Source organism: Pygocentrus nattereri, chromosome 5 (assembly GCF_015220715.1).
Source record: "Pygocentrus nattereri isolate fPygNat1 chromosome 5, fPygNat1.pri, whole genome shotgun sequence".
NCBI classification, from domain to species: domain Eukaryota; kingdom Metazoa; phylum Chordata; class Actinopteri; order Characiformes; family Serrasalmidae; genus Pygocentrus; species Pygocentrus nattereri.
Genome location: NC_051215.1, coordinates 23,728,483 through 23,749,835, shown reverse-complemented (window position 1 = coordinate 23,749,835; position 21,353 = coordinate 23,728,483). Strand labels below are relative to the sequence as shown.

General features: G+C 39.9%; 1 protein-coding gene across 1 annotated transcript in view; it reads left to right on the top strand.

Annotated features, from left to right (window-relative positions):
• bmp5 (bone morphogenetic protein 5) overlaps window positions 1–15,779 on the top strand; it is a 46,702-nt gene extending 30,923 nt beyond the window's left edge. Inside the window, exons 3-7 of the mRNA XM_017694137.2 lie at window positions 6,934–7,082; window positions 11,363–11,560; window positions 12,036–12,112; window positions 12,253–12,363; window positions 13,617–15,779. Of these exons, the coding sequence (XP_017549626.1) occupies window positions 6,934–7,082; window positions 11,363–11,560; window positions 12,036–12,112; window positions 12,253–12,363; window positions 13,617–13,766 (685 nt within the window). The 3' untranslated portion in view covers window positions 13,767–15,779. The remainder of the gene's footprint in view (window positions 1–6,933; window positions 7,083–11,362; window positions 11,561–12,035; window positions 12,113–12,252; window positions 12,364–13,616) is intronic.
• Window positions 15,780–21,353: the final 5,574 nt, after the last annotated feature.

Here is a 21,353-nt window from a genome sequence, read left to right as displayed (position 1 = left end):
CTTAAATAATATCAATATTAAACAAACCACTCATAAGTGACTTTCATAACCTAACCTTATAACTTTAGTTTAAAAGTGTATTTGTTGTGTTTTGTAATATGTTGTATTGCAGAATTATATCAGTCATTCTCATCAGTTTTACAGAATTCACAATTTTACGTAGTTTTTGTGTTTTTTCAGTGTTCTGTAAGGAATGGGGTTCATAGGCAGTGCAGAGTAGCTTTATTAGGGCATGTTCAATGCTCACGCTCATCCCAGGAGGGGTTGGAAAACAGGCAGGCAGGTACACACAAGGCAAATCCATTTTCAAAAACCAGGAAACAAAGCAGAAGAAAACACAAAAACCACATTTAAACAACAAACATGGCAGCTGAAATGGTCCCCTAAAAACACTGTAATTGTTACATTAGAAAATATAGGACCGTATTACAGAAAAGTCTCATCTTTTATCTTAAGATCTGACAGGTGAAGATACGATTTTTCACAAATTCATATTACAGAAGCAAATCTGATCTTTATTTAAGAATCTTATCTTCCAGCATCTTTTCTTATCTCAAGTTAGGAAATCTTAACTTGCTAGATCAAAGTTAAAAATCAACTCTCGTGTCTGTTACCTAGCGACCGACCATAAGCGCACAGCTGAAGTGTAAACATGTAATCAAGTCAGACAGATGTTAGCTACCATTACAGAGGTAAAGAAATTCAAATAACACTGACTAAAGTCAAATCACGTTTTTTGTTGTAGATAAATGTAACGTTGTGGTGCCTATAATGAACTGTACTGTCTGAGGCACCCTTCCTGGATCGGGGCCTTGTTATGGCAGAAGGGCTTGTGTGGTCTAGGGATCTTCAGAGCTAAGTCGTCAGGAACAATATGCTCCGGGTAGGGTCTCCCAAGTACTCCCAAATACTCATGAGTCCCCGGTTGGTGACCATGCAATTGGAGTTTGTCCTGGTGGACGAGAGGGTCGCCTCAATGCGAATTAAAATTGCAGAGAGGAAAACTTTGACTGTTGTTTGTGCTTATGCAGCAAACAACAGTTCAGAGTATTCGGCCTTCTTGGAGTGAGTGGGTGGGGTTCTGGAAAGGGTCCTGCTTACAGTCTCGATAGTCTTACTGGGAGACTTCAATGCTCACGTTGGCAATGACTGGGAGACCTGGAGAAGTGTGATTGGGAAGAACGGCCTGTCCGATCTAAACCTGAATGGTGAATTGTTATTGGACTTCTGTGCCAGGCATGGATTGTCCATAACCAACACCAAGTTTGAACACAAGGATGTTCATAAGTATACATGGTACCAGAGCTCCTTGGGTCAAAGGTCAGTGATCGACTTTGTTGTTGTTTCATCTGACTTGGGACCATATGTTCTGGACACTAGGGTGAAGAGAGGTGCTGAGCTGTGAACTGTTCACCATCTGGTGGTGAGTTGGATCAGATAGCAGGGAAGACTGATGGTCAGATCCAGTAGGCCCAAGCGAATAGTAAGGGTGTGCTGGGAACGACTGGCGGAGGACCCTGTTCTGAATGATTTCAACTCCCACCTCCGGGAGAGCTTTTCTCATGTCCCAGAGGAGGTAGGGGACATGGAGTCTGAATGGACCCTGTTCAAAACCTCCATTGTGGAAGCTGCCAGTTGTAGCTGTGGCCAAAAGCTTGTGGGTGCCTGTCGGGGCCGGAACCCAAGAACCTCCTGGTGGACACCAGTGGTGAGGGAGGCCGTCAAGCTGAAGAAAGAGGCCTTTAGGAATTTGGCCCGAAGGACTCCCGATTCAGCAGATAGGTACCGACAGGCTAAAAAAGTGGCAGTTGCAATAGTGGCAGAAGCAAAATCCAGAGCATGGGAGGAGTTTGGTGAGGCCATGGAAAAAGACTTTTGTTTGGCCTCAAAGAGGTTCTGGACAACCTTTGTTGTCCTATTGTCCTATTGTCGGTGGGTGGAAGGAGCACTTTGAAGAAATTCTTAATCCGGGAGACGTGCCTCCCTCACGGGAGTCAGGGCCAGAGGCTCCTGGGGTGTCAAGTTCCTTTTCCCTGGTGGAGGTCACTAAGGTAGTTGGTAAGCTCCTCAGTGGCAAGGCACTGGGGGTGGATGAGATTCGTCCAGAGATGCTTAAGGCTCTGGATATTGTGGGGCTGTTGTGGCTAACATACCTCTGCAATATTGCATGGACCTTGGGAACAGTACCCTTGCACTGGCAGACTGGGGTGGTGGTCCCTATTTTTAAAAAGGGGGACCGGAGGGTGTGTGCCAACTATCGGGGTATCACACTGCTCAGCCTCCCTGGGAAAGTCTATGCAAACGGCTGGAAACGAGACTCTGACCGATTGAGGAAGAGCCATGTGGATTCCGTCCCAGCCGTGGAACAATGGACCAGCTTTTCACCCTCTCACAGATTGTTGAGGGGGCATGGGAGTTTGCCAAACCAGTCTACTTGTGTTTTGTGGACTTGGAGAAGGCTTATGACCGTGTTCCTTGAGATATCTTGTGGGAGGTCCTCTGGGAGTATGGGGTGCCGGGGCTACTACTCCGGGCCATCCAATCTCTGTACTCCTGGAGTGAGAGCTGTGTCCGTATACTCGGCATTAAGTCAGACTCATTCAGTGTTAGCATTGGACTACGCCAGGGTTGTGCTCTGTCTCCACTCTTCTTCATGATATTCATGGACAGAGTGTCAGGGCATAGCCGGGATCAGGAGGGCATTATGTGTGGGTGGGTGATGGGAGGGTGGAGTCTCTGCTATTTGCAGATGCAACTTTGGCTTTTTGGCTTTTTTTGGCTTTTTGCTTTTCTATGAGGGAAATTTCACAGGCAGAAATTAAGTTTTTTGTCTAGTCAGTGATTTTTCAGATACATAACATATTGAATTACTATATATACAGTAGAACACTATTATAAGGACCAGTAAATTGTGATGCACTGCAAAAAGTAGTATCTTGTCAAGTGAAATTATCTTATTCTAGTGGAAATATATATATATATTTAATAATATTTCCAGTTTTGAGATGGTTGTGCACTTATTTTAAGATTATCTCGCTTATCTCTAGACATTTTTACCTGTTTTAAGTAATTTTATTAAGTAAAATGATCTCACTGTACTGGCAGATAATTTAGTTTGTTTCAAATCTTTCTTACAAAATTTGCAAAATTGCAAAAAAAAAGCAAAATTGTCTGCCAATAAATTGTGATAATTTTACTTGAAAAAATAATTAAAGCAAGTAAAAACATGCTTGGAAATAAGGTAAATAATTTTAACCCTCTACTGCACAACGTTGCCTCAGGGCAACAAACCCTTTACAATAACATGATCCATATTTAAAGACGATCACAGAATTAACAATAAAGGGAGGAGTTTGAGTAAGTCAATAAAAAGCATGTTCTTGGTCAAACTGTCTCTTAGTGGGCACTTTTAAACCTCTTTTTAACATTCAGCATAATATATATATATATATATATATATATATATATATTTTTTTTTTTTTTTTTTTTTTTATTATTGTTCTCACAACACATGCAGAAGAGGTTAAAATAAGTGAAAATAAGAAGGTTAAAACAACAACCTTAACAGGAGAGATATTGTATATCGCTGCTGTTAGAACAAAACCGTGAATCTCCAAAATGGTAACTTTACAGGATAAGGAAAAAACCTACTTAACTTTTTATGTAAGTCAATGAAATCAGACTTTTTTGCAAGTCATTTTTGGTCATTTCTTTTGGTTCCTTCATCATGAAATTTACACACAATATAAAGTGTACCAAATATTTTCAAATTATGTCAAAAACTGAAAAATGACAAAAATGGAGATACAAGGTTTTGTTCTGACAGCAGCGATATATTGCTAGATCATTTTATTAGACAAGCTACTATTTTCTGCAGTGTAGTAGCAATTCCAGACACTACTGCATACAGGTTTGCTCTTTGCTGTGCAACAGCAGATTCTGTCACATAAACACTTCAGACGTCCTGCAGTCAGTTCACCATGTCTGACTGCATACATGAGAAAAGCTGACTTACGTCTATAACAGGTCTATAGAGAGCTCTGTGGAGATCCTGCCAGGCTAGCTGAGCTCAGTATCCTACTCAGCGAAGCCACACGTGAATCTTCAAACCAAAAAATGCAGTGCATTATGGGTATCCCTAGGGTACTTTAGTTGTACACTACTTATTGCTTTGCATTGTGGGATTGTTGAGTGCACTGGATTTTCTGCACTGTAGTTCTGGACACCACAACAAAATGATGCACTTCATCGTGACTGTGGTGCAGTTTGGACACAAAGAAAAAGGACAAACTCAGAGATAAAAGCAGGGGTTGTGGTCAGTTCATAGAATGAGTCACAGGTGAACAAGGATAATAGTGGGTGGAGCTCAAGCAATAGTGAGCCAATATTTTTGGCCAAACAATAGCCATGTTTACTGTAAAGCTGCTTTGTGACAATAAATAAACTTTGATTGATTGAATAATTGATTAATCTAACTAATGGCTCAATCTGAAAAGATTACATCCATGTAAACACCTCAACTGGAATAGTCTAGTCTGATTCAGGCTCATTTCACTCACGTGATAGTGATTGTCATGGTAATGTTTACTCTAAGTGGTTCTCCACGCATGCGCATCGTTTTGCATTAGATTACTTGTAGTGAGCACGTAAATGAAGATTTCCCATCACATTGTTGAGTAGAGTGAGCATAAACACCTCAGTCTAAATCTGTAATCACAATGTAGATTTCTTTATCAGATTTCTTAATCAGATTTTTATATTGGTGTATGGTGTTTACATGACCATTTGAATAATCGGATAACTTCAGAAATCTGATTATGATTGGATTATTGAGCGCATATATACGCTCTCAATGTATTGGTCAGGCTCTAATCTGTGACCAGACCATAGCTGTGGCCTGCACTTAACCTAGCAGGCATGTGATGGAGAGATGGAGGTGGAGCTATGGTTCTTCAGGCGCTCTCAGGAGGTGCTTTGAAACAACCGTGGCCATCCAAGGGCCCAAAGTTACCAGTCCACTCTGCTTTTATGAGTCTGGGTCTAAGGCCTTCACACGCTCACTTTCTCTTTCCTAGCTATGTTTTTTTCCTTGATAAATGAAATTTCACAGGCAAAAATTATGTTGTTTTCCTGTCAGTGGTTTTACAGACACATTTCTTCTCTTGCACTATAATAAAAAATATCAAAGTATTTAGATTTTTTCATGTTTTGTCAGTTCAGGTCCCCTCACATCTGACTATTTTCTAAAAGTTAGCAACTTTACTGAAGGGCTAGCTCTGTTCACACTCGGATAAATGACTGTCAAGCTTGTTTTTTGTGGAATCTAAATAGAATATTCATAAATATATATAGCAGAGTTCACACGAATGGTGCACTGTTTCTGAGGCTGCAGTTGCTAATACAGTTCTGAGGCTGATTCTTAAAATGAGAATCACCTTTTCTCTGAAATGAAAAAAAAAATCTCAGTTTCTACAAAACCTGCATTCATTAAAGATATTGCAGAAGAATTCCTTAATGGCTGCATTTACGGTAGATTTTGTGCTACAACATGACCTGAAAAGCAATTTATAAGAGCAGTACTTTGTGTTTTCTTGATTAAACAATAAAACGATGAGATTTCAATAACCTGTTGTGTAAAATCAATGTGTCTTTACAATGAAATAAATGTTTTGACTCTAACATCATCCAAAGGCTAGGTTTTGTGGTTTTATGTCATTTAAAAAAATGCATGGTGATTTTACAACCTGTTTTAGTTATGGTGCCTTTAAGACCAATATATGTAAATGAGCTGTACTCTAATTGGTTGTCCTGTATTGCGCCTCATTCAAAAAGCAACCTGGACTCCAACACTACTTATAACTTTAGTGTGAGTGGGCGGAGCTAAACTGCTATAAGATGAATAGGTGACATATGGAAATGTTTTGTGACATCACAAAAACAATGGATCACACTTTATTTGGATGGTCCCCTGCAGATGCTCTACAGATACTTAAATCACTAACTAACTTTTTAGTGGTGTTCAGTTGATTATAAACAACAGTATGGTTGTGGTTAGGGTTAGGAGTAGGTGAAGGTTTTGCCTTGAGGTTAAGGTTAGGGTTAGGTTTACGGTTAGGAATAGATTTAACAAAATCTATATATAATATCTATATATAAATATAATATTTAATAGAAACTTAGTTGAATGTTATTTAAAGATATACTGAGCATTTACAGAACATCTACAGTGGACCATCCAAATAACGTGTTACCAAACAATGAATTATAAAATGACTGTTTTTGCATTTTACTATCCATATATGGACTGAGTAATGAACAGTGCTTCAGAACCTTAAACATATCTTCATAACTCATATAAAAAGTGATGGAAAATTCATTTTCCCATGGTATAGACCCTCTAAAGTCTGAGCTGAGGTCATGAAATGAGTCGTGCTCTGCGGGTTCTTCCTATTAATATGTTGAACTTGTTCAGAAAAAGCTGCAATGTGGTGATAAAAGTATTAAGGAAAGAAAACATCTGGAATATGATCTGCTTGAAAACACAAACTAATCATATTGGATTTGCATGGACTATGTTTGAAATATAAAAGGACCGTGACTCAAGAGAACAGTCCGTGGCTGAGGAGCATTTTGCTGTGGTATATAATCAGAGCTGATGTGTGTAGCGTGTCTGGGCCTGTTAGAGTCTAAGATTGGCTTCCTTCTGCCCTCACAGTGTGTGGCCCATAGGCTGTTTGGAACATCACATAAGTAGATTAACTAGAATTGCCTGTTGACAAAATTGAAGCCAAGATGACAAAGGAAGGCTCTGAGCAGAACATGGCTGTGTTCATTCTGAAGCTTGTGTTTGATCAGATCGGCTAATTTTCCTTTCAAGTGTGCGAATTAAAAGACCCTCTGTACTCACAGCTGCTTTCTCAATTTGTTATTCAGGGATGCCGAGACATTTTTGCTTGACTCAAAGAAAGTCCGCGCCTCAGATGGAGGATGGCTGGTGTTTGACATCACAGCTACCAGTAACCATTGGGTGCTGAACCCTCAGCAGAACATGGGCCTTCAACTCTGTGTGGAAACCATGGACGGTGAGCATGTTGTGAATTATCAGAACGTTAGCAAGGCCTGCTAGTTACTAATGCCATGTGACTGATACACTTTATATGAACTCAGCTTTGAATTGTTTTATAATACTGTGTAAATGTCAGAGACCGCCCTTCGTTTATTTGCTTTATTCTGTCTTGATGACCAATAAGTTATTCAGGAAAGAGGCAGAAAACATTGTAACATCAGCAGAAGCAGAAACACATGTGTAGCCATAATTCTGCTACAAGAAGTGATCTTTATTAAACACACTGACATAAAGGGGCACATACAGGTCACTCAGTTCAGGGGGGGAGGTCACCTTTAGCTACACGCTTCACCCCAACAGTGACCCCCACCACACACACACAAACTACAGCCCAGACTCTAAATAAGACAAATAACATAAACATTACTTAAAGCGCTAGTGTCAGCCATTAGCAGGAGGTACTTCTGACCCACCACTCACTCTGCTGGCCTCACCATTGTGCCTTGCTGCATTAAACACAATGCAGAGCCTCCACTGTAGGGTCTTCCAGCTCCTGCTCAGGCCTCCAGTCTTGCCATGCAGGTCTTCCCTTTGGAACCTTGCCATTCTTCTCCAAATCAACTCTGACACCAGTGTAGCATTGGCATTGAAACAGCCATTATTCTGCTGCAAGAACCCCACCCCCCACCCCCCAACACACACACACACACACACACACACACACACACACACACTCATAAAACCCCCGGTCCCTGACATCAAATCACACAAAGAACATGTACACATCAGTTAAACTAACAGGCAATAACATTGACAACACAAGTCCTTTTGTTGGAGGACGTGTGCATATCATGAACCTTTGCACGTGGCCATCTGCCAAGCCACATCTCCAGAGTCTCTTGGTGCCAGTGCCAGTGCCAGCCAGTAGCAGCACACTACAATATATATAGCAGAAAATTACACATAAATGTATAATTTTTTTTCAGTATTTAGTGTGCCCATTCTTTAAGAGAGCATATTACTCCAGTTTTAGCATCCTTACAGTGCATTACAGAATCCAATATAAAAAGGTTTTTAAAGCCCTGAATGGTCAGGCACCTGCATATTAATTAATTAGATTAAGTGACCCTTTTTAGTCCCACAATGGGGAAATTTCACTTCAACATTTGACCCATCTGTGCAGTGAAACACCACATACACACTAGTGAGCGTGCACACACACACATGCACACACGCACGTGCACATACACACACACGCAGACACAAACACACACACACACACACACACACACACTAGGGTACAGTGAGCACATTTGCCCAGAGCAGTGGGCAGCCCTATCCTATGGAGCAGTTGGGGTTAGGCGTCTTGCTCAAGGGCACTTCATTCATGTACGGCTTGGGGGATCTGATGGTGGCAGTCTTTTTTGTGTTTTATTGTAAAGCACTTTAAATGTGTTTTAAATGCACTATATGCTTAAATTTACTTACTTATTTACAACTTACCTTTGTTCCAGCTTTCATTCTTTTCAGGAGACTCACTTTCAGTTCCTCAAAGAATCTGCAGACACACCTACACAGTTCAGTCTTAGAAGTTGGTGGATCATTTTCTGAAGTAATCAAACACATTCTGTGATGTTGGGGTCTGGAGAACACCAGCAGCTTCTTTGTATAATTTGCACATTTGCTTCTTTTCCTTGTTTGGTAGCAGTTTTATGTCCTGCAAGGTCTTCAGGCTGTTAGGAGTCCTATTTTCTCTGTAGCTTAAAATCATTTTTAACTACAGTTTTGGAAACTCTTGAAAAGTAGTTCACTTGTTTTCCTTTGACTTTCTCCTTCCTTATGCAAATGGATTATCTTATATCTGATCTCATCAGTAATATCACCTAAAATTTGTACTTAATTGCAGTTTTGATGGGAAATTAAAATAATGAAAGGTGATCTCTGACTATTACACAGTACTTTATATGGGTATTATTTTCTTGCATTCTCACGACTGGTCTATACTGTTATGTGTTCCACAGCAGAGCGTTACATTTCAAATAATGACATTTTTGTTGACATATTGAAGACTCTACTTTGGGATTTCCATGTGATTTGGTGGTCTAAATCTCTGAAGACTGTTCAACCCAATTCTTTAGTCTTGGAGAAGCCTTGTATTTGTTTTGCATTGCATTTGGTTCCACACAATTTTATGTGTACAATACAACGTTACACAAGTACTTTAACATAGTAACTTTATTAATGTAACAAATTTCATTCATGTTTAGCCAACATACACAATCTAAAGCAACCTTTAAGAACCTTTTTTGTATATTTTTGTTGTTTATGAATCTAAATTTTTTTAAGTAAATGACCTCACTTGGACGTGCTTTATTCGTAATAACACAATACAAACCTCCCTCACTCTCAGCGACTTTTAGCTTCCTACACCAAGAAGTCACTATAAGTCATTTTTGCACTGTTCATGTTTCCCCACAGGAAATGGAGCTGATTTGTTTCTTTAACTCCTGAGAAGAAATTTTAGAAAGGTTATTACTCACTCACAGATTAAACCCTTAACTGACCAGATCCCACTGGTGGCTCAAAGTGTTATTACACACTTCTATGACCTAAGAAGAGCTCAGGAGGTTTTCAGTGTAGTCCCTTTAGTCACCAGTTATGAATGAAGTACACAAACCATGTACTAGAGTTAAAGTAGAGACACCCAATGTAAAATATTACTCCAGTAAAAGTAGAGGTTCCTCCCTTTAGACCTCCACTTGAGTAAAAGTACTAAAGTGTTTGCTTTCAAATGTACTTAAGTATCGAATGTAAAAGTACTAAAAGATTAATTATGGCTCTGATGTCCTGTTATCATTTTTATGATTTTACACGACTCCAGTGTCTCTCTTGGTAAACCAGTCCTTCAATAGAAGGTCATTAATTAGTGACGCTGACGTCTATTAAAATGATCATAAGCACAAAACACTGAAGGTAAACAGTTTCCATCAGGGAGAACCGAGTGGCTCTGAAATCACTTTTACACACAAGCAAAGCTTCAGTTTAAGATTTATTTACAACTTAGTTCCAAGTTTAAGTTTAATAAAAACTGGCTTTAAACTCAGGATCACAAATGAGCTCCTTTACTATATTGATCTGTAGGTCTCTGTTCATAAATATAAACCAGCCCAAACTAATTTACTATAAAATGAAATGGTGTTTGTATAAATTCAGAAAAAAGCCGCGTCAGTCACGACTGCATATGTGGACATATTTCTATATTGTGCTCTATTTACACAAAGTTAGGTTAGTTCATCATTTATGTTGAATAGACTCTCCCGAAATTTTATGCTGCTGCACTGACGTTGAACTGTGTGCTGCACTGGGTCGGTATGACCAACAGGTCAAAACAAGTTCAAAACAAAGTGACCGCTGTGCCCTGATTGGTGTTCTGATTGGTATCAACTTTGATGACAGTTTTTCACATGTTTAACCAAATCTTTTTTTCTGTTGAATAATTGCACAATTAGTCTCTCAAGCCAGATTTCTGCCTATCTGGTGTTTTGTCGCTCAAAATGATAAAGGACTGGCTACGCTAACAGAACAGGCCTTTTGACTCACGTGCAAAATAACCATCAACTTCTAAAGTTTTTGTGTGATGTGTAATGACAGCGATCTTCCAAACATAACCAGACCCATGGAAAACAAAGTGGTATCAGCCAACACGTGAGGATATCTCACTTACTAGCTTTTAAATGTTTCAAAGAAGACTGCTTAATGAATCTTAAAGATGTGATACCATGAACTGCACACAGGTTTTTCAATCCCGTTGCTATATCTTGCTCCAGAGGGCTCGTCACAGAGCATCTGCTTCCTTGGACTGATCAAAACCGGTGTACGGAAGTGCATGTATGTGGATGTGCGGATAGCCAATGGGAATGGAACTGACAAAATCCCAGGGGTTGTGGCCCGCTTAGCATGCAGTAGATATCAGACGTCCGAGGCTGAGACTGTTGCATAATTAACCTTGATAATATTGTGGAATCATGACTACACCAAGTTATTTCTTGTTTTTTAGTGTCACATGACACAACGCCAAGAGGTTTTTTAGGCCGAATCATATTTCAGCTCATTTCCCCACATGCTAAACTAGCTCCGCTGCCAATGTGCACAAAAGTCCCAGGAGTTTGTAAGATATAAAGACCTGTTTTTAAGTGTGGAACAGTACATTAGCTATGACTATGGCTGAGAAAGAAGCACCTCTACCCTGAAAACCTTCCTTTCGATGTTTTTAACTTGTGTCTTTTTTGTTTTCAGGTCGAAGCATCAACATGAAGTCCGCTGGGATCATTGGAAGGAGCGGGCCACAATCCAAACAGCCTTTTCTTGTTGCTTTTTTCAAAGCCAGTGAAGTGTTGCTGCGCTCTGTAAGGGCCACCGGGGGCAAGAGGAAGAATCACAGCAGAAACAAAAGCAGAAGTCAACAGAAAACCTCACAGGCTCCCAGGAGTGGAGGTAGAGTTCTCTTACAGCCAGCGTCGAGGCAATAAATTCCACTGTGTCTGTGGAATACATATCACACGCTATTGCAAGCACAAAGCTTCTTCAGGCAACTTTTGCTCGTCTTAGTGGACTTTTTCTGCTATTGTATCAGCGTAACAGTTAACGCTTTTGAGGCTCCAGTTTCAGAGTCTTAAAACATGACGGAAGTCGTTCTTTTAGCATGTAACTCATCTACTTTTCATGCGGTTGCTTTCTGTGTTTCAGTTGAGTGAGTAGGAACAGCCTTTAGTAGCAAGATCATATGATCTTTGGGGATATTTACCTAATTTCATTACTGGGTGAAGACCTTCTGGCAGCTGCAAATACAGAGGAAATGCCCATGAGGGTTGGCCACTGAGGCCCACCCATGCAGAAGTAGACTAAACAACATTAAACGACTATGCTAGTGTTTGAACACTGATGGTGGGTTTTTGTTGTTTTTATCTAGATCAAAACACCAGCGAACAGAAGCAAGCCTGCAAAAAGCATGAGCTCTACGTCAGCTTCCGCGACTTAGGATGGCAGGTATGGGGCATATATGGAAAAGTCAGAGGAATAAACAGAGGAAAAACAAACAGATAACTGAAATTCCTGACTAAGACAGTTATTTCATCCCTTCTTTTACCCTTTCTTCTTCTCTTTCTCTCTCTCTTTGCTATGTCAAGGACTGGATAATTGCACCTGAGGGTTATGCAGCTTTTTACTGCGATGGAGAATGCTCGTTCCCACTCAATGCACATATGAATGCAACAAATCATGCAATTGTACAGACTTTGGTGAGTATGCATCGACTGTTTAATGCGTTGTTTTTAGGTTTGCACTGTCAGAATTGGCCTAAGATTGGAATCAGCCCATTTTTGCTCCAAACACACAACCAGCAATTGGATAGTTTATTATTTTCATTCAGTTTAATGTGAGTTGATTTATTTCATTTCCAGTCAAAACAGCCATTAGGTATTTTCAGGAGATATTTCTGGGGAGATTAGATATTAAATGATACACTCACAACTGGAGTTCATTGGCCTCCTAACAACCACCTGGAAGAGCTGGTCGACACCAAAACTGCCCCCATCAGATAAACAGCACTTAAAGCTTCCATCTTTGAGAGAGAGGAGAAAATCAAGCTGCTTCAGATCTGAAAACATCCACAGGTGTTTCTGTCCATCCTTCCACTGTGAGAAGACCACTCAGCACTGTGGGTCTGAAAGGACGTGTAGCTGTTCAAGAAGAACCTCACTAAGAAAAGGAAATGGACACATCACAGCTGAACAATGTGCTGACCACCCCAGAGTCCATACCTCAACACCACTGAATGGGTTTGATTACTTCAGAAAATCATCAACCAGCTTCTCAGACTGAACTTTGGAGGTGTGTCTGCAGATTCTTTGAGGAGCTGAAAGTGAGTCTCCTGAAAAGAATGGAAGCTGGAATAAAGGAGAAGAGTGACTCACTGAACACTGAAAAAATCTAATTTTTTTGTGTAATTTTCTGCCTGCTTTTTTCCCCTGATACTGAAAAATGAATCATTTGTACTCAATGGCTGCTTTGAGTGGAAACTAATTACATGAAGAGTAGTTTTTGACTTTTGCACAGTGCTGTATAGTAACTTTGGCTTGTATAACATACTGAAAATGTGCTAATGTGCTTCATGTGTTCATTGAGCCTGCTCAGTGTGAGCTTTTAGTGAAAAACAAGGCATGCCTAGTTGTAAATGACTTATAGATGCACACTTATATCGCTGTTGGAAGACAACCAAATTGATAACTTTACAGGAGAAGGAAAAAAAACAACTTTACTTTTAATGGAAGTCAGTGGAACATGACATTTTTATAAGTCATTTGAAGTCATTTCTTTTAGTCCATTCATCATGAAATTTTAAAACAATGTAAAGGACAACAGGAATTTTCAAGTTATGTCAAAAACGAGGTTTTCTTCCAACAACAGTGTTATGCTACTCATGTAACTATTTAGAAAATATTCCTGTATTTCCATCTAATTATGTGCTTGATTTTGTCTGTTCTATTCCCAGGTCCACCTCATGTTCCCTGATAATGTGCCAAAACCCTGCTGTGCCCCTACCAAGCTGAACGCTATATCTGTGCTCTACTTTGATGACAGCTCAAACGTTATTCTGAAGAAATACCGTAACATGGTAGTCAGGTCTTGTGGGTGCCACTGAGGGTGAACCACACACAGTTTTGGGAGCTGGTTTTGCAGGCACAGACTAATCCCAGTCTTGGGCTAAATTACATTGCCACTGGGGATTATCCATTGAATCATTTTCAATCTAGGACTCTGGATTAATCTGTGGCTGTAAAACCTACCATGTTGGTGATATGGCTGGAATCAAATCCATACTCTCCAAGTAGATAGTTTTGACATTTGATGTACAGTGTTATGTATATATTAGCTCATGAATGCTCTTATTTATTTGCCTTTAACTGTTCCAATAGAAGGTATGTAGAAAGTTACCACTTGCAGATACACATCTGATGCTGAGAACTGGTTTCCCAGACCTAGATTAAGCCTAGTTCTAAAACAGATAGTTCTGGTCCTGAAATCTTATTGGCTGAGCCGCGTTCAATGCTGTTGTAGAATCCACGATATGTTAACACCCATGACCGCCTCACAACATCTGAACTCTGTATCACTGCTCTAATGCTGCACGCAGGAACCACCAAACGTACTGACGAAGTAAAAACAGCTCTTTGTTTAAACTGAGCGGCTAGCAACTTATGTTCTTAACTAGAACTAGGCTGGACAGCTGGGTAACAGGCTAAAAGATAGTAAACAGCCTAAACACCTCCATCATTAATATGCTGTTATGCCATTAATATGTTATTAATCATACAATATGATTTACTACTGCAAAAGGGCATTATAAAACACTAAAGAATGTGACTTGAATGACTTGCACGCTTGAAATATTAATGTATATGCTGACTGAAACACAGATTTGTGTTTGCAGGCTGAATCCCAAATGGCTCTGTACTTCCTAAATAGTATGCTAGTTATGAAAGTTTTGAAATTCTAGCCTCTACAGCAAAAACAAAGATGTGCCTCAGCCCCAATAACTACTTTTTAGCTATATTATTCACTGTAGTGGTGTAGGAGCCGGTATGTAAATTAATACGTAGTGCACTATGTAGGGAGCAAGAGCTGTTTGAGATTCAGCCCCAGCATGAGAAGAGGGGCCCCACTGATTGATGCTAAACTCGCGGCGATAATTTGGTGACCAAAACTTTCTTATAGATGCAAAAGTTTTTGCATTAAACTGTGTCATCATATGTTCATTGTTATATGACAACAAGCTGAAAAGTTCATGAACTGAAACTGCAGTTTACAGCGATAGGCAACCGAACGTTCTCCTCATTCAGCGGTCTATGGTTGCCTGGCGATGACATCATATGTTTAAAGAACTACATTTCTTGGCGGAATACTTGTTAATGTATTGTATTATTATCAGTAATCAGTAAGTTTATATTTGTCGCGTCATGTCTAAGAACACCCTTCTCCGTGATACAATCACAGTAATGCATGGCCTCTCGTGGCTTAATACTTTAATCTAAAAATAATTTACAATAGAGATTCACCGTTGGCACTGTAGTTTAGTCCAAGACTAGGCTTAATCCATGTTTGGGAAACCTGATCTTTCCTGAGGATTTGTCTATTATACGAGGCCAGTACAGCAAGCAATATCTATCATGGTTGTAACAATGTACAGTGATGTTTTGGTTTCAGATCATTGTCAATTTATTAGAGACCACTCAAATAAGGCAGTGCTGCTATTTTAAGATATGAAAATATGCAAAATTGTGTGCAGTCATTGTAACTTTGGATTATGGCACAATTACCTGGTTTACTCATTGATAAGCTAAAATGAACCTGCTCTCATGTGACTCAGGATTGAGTATGTCATAGAATTATGATCATCAGATATGCCCCCCACCCTTCCTTCCACCAACCCCACCACCACCCCCCCCCCTCTAGAGTCACTTTATATCAGTTGAGATATCAGTGAATGCAAATGCCTCTGGAAAACATGGGGAAGATTTGAGGTGATAGTCTTCCAAGATGCTCCTGAGTTTCTTATACATTTACATTAGTAATTTGAGTAATATATTTTTGGAAAGTATTTCATTTACTGTATTAGAACAGTGTTTATGTGTCAGTAAATATATTTTCAAATATATTTTCAATTGTCTTCTTTTTCCTTTATTCCATATTAACAAGACGTTAAAGTTTCTCCAATGTGGTGGGTGTTGCTCCACCCCATAAATGAAGGCGCTCTGTTGCAGATTGTAAAACTGATTTAAAAGTAGAAAGTAGATGAGTTTCTTGTTTATTTTGCATAATCTATTGTAAAGACACTAAATGAAGCAGTTTTGTTTGCTTATATCAGCTTTTATCAATCTCCTTTTAGACGTGTTTTAAGAAAGAACAACTAATTCATGATAAAAACAAAGGCTCTTATGAAAATGTTTGAATTTGTATTAGATTAACTAGATTAAGTGACCCTTATTAGTCCCACAATGGGGAAATTTTGCCTCCGGCATCTAACCCATCTGTGTAGTGAAACACCACATACACACTAAGACACACACTAGGGGGCAGTGAGCACACCTGCCCAGAGTGGTGGGCTGCCCTATCCACAGCGCCCCGGCAGTTGGGGGTTAGGTGTCTTGCTCAACGGCACCTCTGTCACGTACTGTAGGCAACGTGGATCAAACCGGTGACCTTCTGGTCGCAAGGCTGGTTCCCTAACTTCCAGTCCACAACTGCCCCCATGCAATATTATGTCATGTGAAGGTTCTTTAACCTTTAAAAAGGTTCTTCTGTCTCTGTCACTTGCGAATCTCAAGTGATTCTTCAAAGAGCCATACACTGAAACGTTAACCAAAAGTAGCTCTTCTGTGGTGTCACTCCAAAGAACCCACTCCAAAGTGTCACTCCAAAGTTTGAGAGGAACCTGTACAGATGTGGGAGGAAACTGAGAACTTGGGCTGAGGTTCTGTGTTAACTCCTTGCATAGCCAGGGCTCGCCAGCAAGCCCCAAGTTTTATTACACACTTCAATAACCTAAGAATAGCTCAACCAGTTTGCACTGAAGTCCCTGTAGTTACTGAATAATAAGCCTTAGTATGTAAAAAGCCTGTGATTCTAAAGGGTTAATCTAGAACAGAGGTCTTTAATTAACATTCAGTAAGGTCCAGTCAAAGAAAATGTCCTCAAGCAAAGGTCCAGAAGATCATAATGTCTAACCTGCATCATGATTCAGTGCCTTATACTGTTTACTGAAGTAGCCTAGTAGGAATATCAACATCTTATACAGTCAACAACTGAATGTCAAATTGAATAAATAATGAAATATCAAAAATCAAATAAATACAGTTTAGTAACATTTCCACATCATTTACTGTCAGTTTTCTCTTACTGTCAGTCTCTCTGACTGCTGTTTCTCGTCTCATCCCTCCCCTGTGTGGCATCACTCACTCGAGTCTCAGTGCTCATCGTAATGCACAGATCTGATTGACTGAGTAGTGTGACGTATGACACATGTGATTGGTCTGTGAGTTTCCCGGGCCACTAAAGCCATATTGTAAATGCTAGAAAAGCTACACGGATTAAGATATGACCACCCAGTCAAAATGAAATATATCTCCTTAGTTTATTGTTTATAGTCCCAGGTCCGCATAGGACAGTGTCTGGGTCTGGACTTGGACCGTGGTCTGCCTAATAGTGATCTCTGATCTAGAAAGTTGCCCTTAAGGTGGGATTGAGGGATAGGACTGAGAGACAGGTAGGAGATGGAAGGGGTGGTGGTGCAGTGTGAGAACTCCATCTTGGGAAACAGAAGGTGGAGATGGAAATTTCTAGGATGTCCATAACTCCATTTTTAGCACCTTAACAGTCCTGTGCAAAAGTCAGAGACTTTCTCTCCTGATAAATGAATACACAGTACTGCATGTTTAGGCATGTAGTTACATTAATTGAATGCTTTTACATGCAGTTAACAATCCAATCATAATCCTGAACTCCCGCAGTTATCTGATTATTCAAATAGTCATGCAAACGGCACGCTCTGATTTCTTAGATCGGAGTGAGGTCTGGAAATCTGATTAAGAAATCTGAAAAAGAGAATGGATTTTAGCTTGGTAATCAGATTCCGCAGTGCATGTGGACTTTTGGGTTTCTCAGTCTGCGCATGCATGAAAACAGACCACAGTACTGGAAATCAGCAAGCAGTGTTTAACACAGCACCCTGGACCGATGCTGAAACCCAAAACATGCTTGACAAACTGAAGGCTTTAAATATTTTTTTATCTTCTAGATGATGTGTGTTAATATTTTCAGGGTAAGTGATTCAGGGTTTTAAAAAAAAGCGGCATGAAGTTTGAATTTTACGTTACGCTTACATCACAAATTCTTCTGTGAGTTCATTGGCTGGTTGCAAAGCAGAAATCTGATAACTGTCTGACTCATGTAGACCTGGAGTTTCCCCATTATCTGTGCATCTAAACATATGGATTACTGACAAAATCTGATTTTTTGCAGCTATTGGATTATAAAGTGCATGTAAGCGCATTATTTATCTCATCATCTCTTGGTGGACCTGAGTGAACATTTCTAAAAGAGCTTGGCAATGTGTCAAATCCAGCTTAAGTTTAAGGATTAATGTGTAGTTACACTACTATGCTGGCTCATTCTGAATGGTCTGTCTGAGATGCGTCCCCTTCTCTGGGCCCTTGCCTCCTTCTTTCTTTAGGGTCATCACTTTTCTCGTGGCCTGTTGGAAAGCTGAGTGACTGCATTTCATGTAATTAAAAGCAGCGGCGGAGGCCGTCCAGATGTTACGCAGACTGGACCTAGAAAGAACACTAACGTGGGATGAATAGAGGAGGCCACCTGCTAACTTAACTTCTGGCGACGCGGATGATTTGCATTCCTGCGGCCTGCTGCCCTGTATGATTACTCCTGCCACTTCACAATCCCATCTACTGTTTAATATCATGGATTCCTTCCAGTTCGGGTAAATGTCTTCCTTTCTGCAACACCAGGGTCCGGATGAATGGGCTCCTATTTGAAGCGATTCTCTGCCAGCGAGCGGACCTCTTAGCCCTAAGCCCTGCAGCCACATGAAAGCGTGAAAGGGAACAGTCGCCGTACTGAAGGTGGATTGATATAGTGGCCTGTGTCCTCGGGGGAGACGTCCTCCACACGCAGACGTAGGGCTAGAACAAGGTTCTGAAGTGAGTCAGCGATGGTCTGACACCCATTTCATCTCCTCTCCCTCGCACTCGCGCTCAAATGGCAGCTTCTCTAAACAGCTGTTAAGCTTCTCAGGAAAGTCAATGTGAAGTAGTATTTGGATTTGGGGTTTCTTAAGCCATAACACCAGGGGACATTGCCTGGTAAATTACACAGTGTTAGGCCTGTGCTCCGTAAATCATGCTTTTTTTTCCTTTCTTTTTTTTTTAACCTTGAATCGAGGCTCTGTTCCTGCTCTTTGACTTCATTGTGCTTTATGAACTTCACCTACTTTTCGATATGTATGTTACACTGGGTCACTTGCCAGAACTCTTTCTTAGTCCCCCCCAACTACAACCACATTGTGACCATGAAAAAACCTGACATGCTTGAACTGAATCCATGACCCATGGTGGAAAGCTCACTGCTCAGTTCTTTTTCACTTTCAGCTGCCAGTCTTGACTTTAAGCACTCACAGCCATGCATGTTCAAGAGGAATTCCACCAATTTTACAAAAATATTCTCTTAATTTAGTGCGATGTAACTTGAGATGTAAATAAAGTCATTCAGAGTGGTTTGATCTGAAACGGTTCACTGTAGAGAAACTTAAAGACTCAGATTTCTTTACAGTGGTGGTGATAGAAAGCAGGGATAATGATGTCTACAGCAAAGATATAGCCACTTTATTTCCTATGAAAATGGCTGGAAAGCATGTCTTCTAGCTTGCTAGATGTAATATGAATAATAGTAAAAGCAAAGAAAAAGAAATAACACCATGCATCTACTTCTCTGCCATTAAAAGATGTAAAGAGATAAGTTTTAGGCTACAACCTAAAATCTCAAAACTGTCGTAAAACAATGTATGATGGATCTGGCAGCATATCTCCCCCTGTCATGGGACTAATAAGGGTAACTTAAGTTAACTTGAGATACTTTTGACAGCTGATGTTTGAATTTATACAACAGTTCATTCCGGCCATGCAAGCTAATTGGTTGAGAGGTGTTCTAACTGTGCTGTTATTTCACTATAACATCTCGTGATAGCTGTCAGGAGACGCTAAAGCCATTTGAATGTTTTTACGTCTTACTTTGCCACAAACAGCAAATGGACACTTTTAAGATCACATTTGATCGACAGCCAATTTGGTCAGACTCTGAAGATGAGACTACACTAAATTCACAAACTGTCGTCACCACTGAGCAGCTTTTCAGTCGGCAGCTAAAGAACCTGGAATCAGCCAGAAAGGAACCCAATACCATTTGCCAAACTAAATGGGCCGTAAGATGTTTTACAGATTGACTGGAACAAAACAACATTAATACTGATCTGGAAAAACTGACAAAACTGAGCTGAACTTGATATTGCAGCAGTTTTATGGCTCAGTTCCGGACTTCAAAAGGCGAGGTTTACAGCAGACTGTCCAGTGAGTGGGTGAAGATGGTTACTCTGACAATTTTGCGGAAGGAACTGCCAACACTAAAACATATAAAACGCCGCGTTCACAGCCGTTTATTAATTTCTTACTTTATTTATTTAACTGTTGTATAAAAGCAATAGAACACCTGAAGAGTGTGTTATCACCAATAACATCATGGCTGCGATGATCTATGGCCAACAAATCACAGCTGTGATGTTATTTCACGATAACACACTCCCTCTCATCTTCTATTGATTAAATGTACGATCTTAATACTGAGCTGAGGGTCATGGGTAAAATGAATTTTGATTGTTTTTCCCAATTTCATCAGCTGCACTGACTGGACCACAGATACAACCTTCCAAAAGCAATTTATTATGAGATTCTGAAGAAGAAACCACTTTTCACTTTTTTAAATACAGACTCTACGATGTTCTCACCACAGCAACAAAAATCAGCACTAAATAATTAACTATGTATAAAAATGACAAAAATGTCAGCTAGAACCTTGTAATTCTGAGCCTAAAATTTGCACGCAGAACCTGACTGCATGTGAACGGTAACGAGTTCCACAGTTCATGAGCAGAATCACAGAAACAGACCTCTCTTGAGGGAACTTACATGATTTGATAAACATCACTGATGGTGTTCTTTGACTGATCCTGTACACACTTTAAAAATATGCATCTTCCAGGGTTCTTTATTAAAGGTAAGAGTCCTACTTAGAACATGTCATGCTTAAATGGTTCTTTGCACTGTTCTTCGGATTGATGGAGAGAGAATGTGTTGAAGCATGGCATAGTTCTATATAGAACTCTTGCCTTTAGTAAAGAACCCTTGAAGAACCTGTTTTTAAGCGCACAATAAAAAGATGGTTCTTTAGTAAAGAAAATGGTTCCATATAGAACCATAAACACTCAAAGAACCCTTTGCATGAATAATGGTTCTTTGCATGGTAAAATGGTTCTTTGGGTTGATGGAGAATGTGTTGTATGTCGTTCTCTAAAGAACCTTTTGAAAATGGTTATGTGTAGCACAAAAAAGGGCTGTTCTATTGTTACAAGCTTAACATTGTTGCAGTAGCAGAACCATTTTTGGTA